The sequence below is a fragment of the Plasmodium reichenowi genome, chromosome 10 (genome assembly GCF_001601855.1).
Source record: "Plasmodium reichenowi strain SY57 chromosome 10, whole genome shotgun sequence".
NCBI lineage: Eukaryota > Apicomplexa > Aconoidasida > Haemosporida > Plasmodiidae > Plasmodium > Plasmodium reichenowi.
This window is the reverse complement of record NC_033655.1, coordinates 37,651-41,433: the sequence shown is the minus strand read 5'-3', so window position 1 is coordinate 41,433 and position 3,783 is coordinate 37,651. Positions and strand designations below refer to the sequence as shown.

The 3,783-nt window shown below is 14.5% G+C and overlaps 1 protein-coding gene across 1 annotated transcript; it reads left to right on the top strand.

The window, feature by feature from the left end:
• Positions 1-2,404: 2,404 nt before the first annotated feature.
• Positions 2,405-3,405, top strand: PRSY57_1001300 (exported protein (hyp16); the record flags this gene model as incomplete). Its single annotated transcript, XM_012907603.2, has 2 exons — positions 2,405-2,611; positions 2,782-3,405. The coding sequence occupies 2 exons, from the start codon at positions 2,405-2,407 to the stop codon at positions 3,403-3,405; spliced, it is 831 nt and encodes a 276-aa protein (XP_012763057.2).
• Positions 3,406-3,783: the final 378 nt, after the last annotated feature.

Here is a 3,783-nt window from a genome sequence, read left to right as displayed (position 1 = left end):
ACTTTATTTATTTTTTTTCTTGTATAAAAAATGGCTTTTTCATTTTACTTAATTTTTTTTTTTTTTTTATTGTGTAATAATATATCTACTTATTTTTCTTTTACTTTAATGATGAAAAAATTATGATTCTTTGGTTTTTAAATAATTAAATATTTTTATATTAATTTAGGATAAATGATAATATATTAAAAATACGAATTCTTTTTTTTTGTTTTATTTTAAAAATTATATTATGTTATATAATTATAAAATATCCGAATGAATTTGTCCAATTTAAAAAAGTTACAAAATATTAAAATATAAAATTGAGACAAAAAAATAAGGCGTTTTCTGAAATTACTTTTATATTTATATAAATATTATTATATGGAAAGTGAATGTTGCCTTTAGGAAAATATATGAACACATATATATTTAAACATATATTTTTTATGGAAAGAAAAAAATAAATATGTACTATTATATATTGTTCAAATGAAAGAAGAAAACCACTTGAGCAAAGAACATTTTAGTAGTATTTAAATAGGATAGTTCTAAAGAATTATTTTATCAGAAAAAATTTATGAATTTTTGTATAGTAACTTGGAAAAATACTTTGCATACATATGTTGTATATATATAATATATTTTATTATTTAATTATATTTTTTAATTTTTCTCTTTTACAAACAATCTGAATTATATTTTATATGTGAGTTTCCTTATTTACATTCATATTTATAATTGCTATTAATATTATATTAATATTTTTAATACAATTTTTGTATTTTTTTTTTTTTTTTTCCTAATTTTTATACAACTGAGTATACTAAAAATAAGTACAACAAAAATTTTATTTTTTAAAAGGAATATATAGAAATATTAAGAAAAATATAATAAAAAAGGGGGAAACATTAAGGAATAAAAAAAAAAAATATAAATATATATATATATATATATATATATATAATTATATATATAAAATAATAAATATATATGTATAATTTTATTATATTTATATAATATTTATATATATATTATTATATATATTATATATATATAATAATATAATGGTGCATGTATATAACCATATATTGTTTTTGCTTAATAAAAAAAGAAACTTATGAATAATACATATGTATATATTATATAACAATATTGGTATCAAAAAAAAATTTTTCTATCTTTTTTAACTCACATCTTACATATATTTTTTATTTGTACGTACAAAAAAACAAAAAAAAACCTTATTTATTTGTATTATTATAAAATAATATATTTTTATAAAGAAAAATAATATATAAAATTAATACGTAGGATCTCTTTGTACTTGTTAATGTAGGATATATAAAAAAGAAAAAAGAAAACTGTATAAAAGCAGAAATACAATTTATAATATATATTATTATTATATATATAATATATAGAATGCATTATAAAAACAAATACATTTTTATTTGGTTGTAAATAAATATATATATATATATTATTAATATATATATATATATATAAGAAGAATAATTATATTTATAAACATTATTACCCATATATACTTAATATATATATATATATATATAATAAATGTATTTATTATATTATTATCATAATTAAAAATTATTATTCTTTTCTATAAAGAAAATATTGAAACTTTTTTTTTTTTTTTTTTTTGTTTTTTCTCCATATATATATTATTTTATATATATATAATATTGTTTAATTAAATATACTCTATTGTTTTAGTATATATAAATTTGTACAGAAAATTAAAAAAAAATAAAAGAACTTGTATATTTGAAACGTATTCGTATGGTTATAATATAATTTGTTAAAAAAAGTAGTATTCTTATAGTTTTTATTTTTAAATACTGTAAAAAATATATAAAAAAAAAAAAATTATATTTGTAAAAGTTTGTTTTGTTTTTATTTTTTTAAAATTATTTTTTACATAGAAATAATATATCTAAAAAAAATAAATAAATATATATATATATATATATATATAGAAATAAGTAACATTTTATTTGTAAAATTATATATAATAATAATAAAATTTATACATTTATAAATATATATATTTCTTTTTTTAATATGACATATTAATTTTTATAATCCTATTGTTATTTATAAAAATAATAATACTTTTTTTTTTTTTTTTTTGTATATTTTTTATAATGTATCTTAAATATATTATATGTATGTATTATATATAATTAATTATATTATTGATATATATTTCCTTATATAATATATATAGATTTATATGTTTATATTTTCATGTATCAATATAAATATATATATATATATATATATATAGTGATTAGTTTCGTGAATTTATTTCTTTTTTTTTTTTATAAATTCTTTATATACATTATTCTTTTATTTTTTTTTTTTTTTCTTTTACAATGTTATTATTAAAAAGAATATTATGATAAAAGATCATAATAATAACGAAATGAGTATGAATTTTTATACATACAAAAAAATGATTAATGATAATTCCACAAGTTATTCTAGTTCGAAAATGGAAACAGAAAGTAATAGATATATTAAGGGGAAAAATATAAATATTTTTCCGTTATTAAAATTTACTGTATTTACCCTTTTAATATGGATAGTGACATTTATAAATAACGTAAGGAATATTAATATAAAATGAAATTAGAAAGAAATAAAAGAAAGAGAAGTATGTAAAATTATATTATTAATATAACATATATATATATATATATATATATATATATATATATTTATTTATTTATTTATTTATATTTCATTTTTTTTTATATACTGCTTTTTTTTTAGTATGGAAATTATATGAATGATGGGTGTAGAATGACAAATTTAAGTACTAGTCGATTTTTATCCGAACCACTATTAGAATTCGATACAGTTTTTGATGCGTTTAAAGATACCTTTTTAAAAAATATGGGTTGTAGTGATGAAGAAACAAAGAATATAAGATCAACAATGAAACTATATTTTGATAATATCGATATGAATGCATTATCTAAAGAAATGAAAGAAAATGGAAATTTCTTTGAACAAATAGGAAATAATGAAAATATGTTGGAAAGATTCATGAAAAAAGATGTAAGTCAATTAAAATGTATAAATGTTGAAAATGTGGAAGAAGGTGAAGAAATACCTAAACCTTATACAGTTGAAGAAGTAGATCCAAATAATCCAAATAAAGGAGAAATTGGTAATATGAAATTTAATTCAAATTTTATTCGTAGAAGTGTTATTACTTTAAAAAAAATAGGAACGTCACCTTCTTTTCTCATTACAATGACAGCAATACTTTTGAAAAATGACAATTTTAAGACAGCTTTATTATTAATGGTTGCTTTATTTTTAAAGGGAGTAAATTTTGCATTGGATTTAAAAGCATATAATGATAAATTTCATTTTATAAAATTTAAATAAATATTTAAGAAAAGACTAATTTGATTTATTACTTATAAGATAAATATATGTAAAATGATGTATATATATATATATATATATATTTATTTATTTATTTATATGTGCACTTATGTTTATATAAAAAATGTGTATTTTTTGTTTTTTATTTTGTTTATATTATATATACCTTCCATAAATAATAGAACTAATAGGTATATGTAATTAAATTTTGCTATTTATTTATTTTATTTTACCAATTTATAGTTATATTTATATGTTTTGTAAAATATATAATATATATATATATATATATATATATTTCTATATATGTTTTTACATATATTTTAATTATAAATATATTTATATATATGTGAAATGATGATTTTTTTTTTTTTTTTT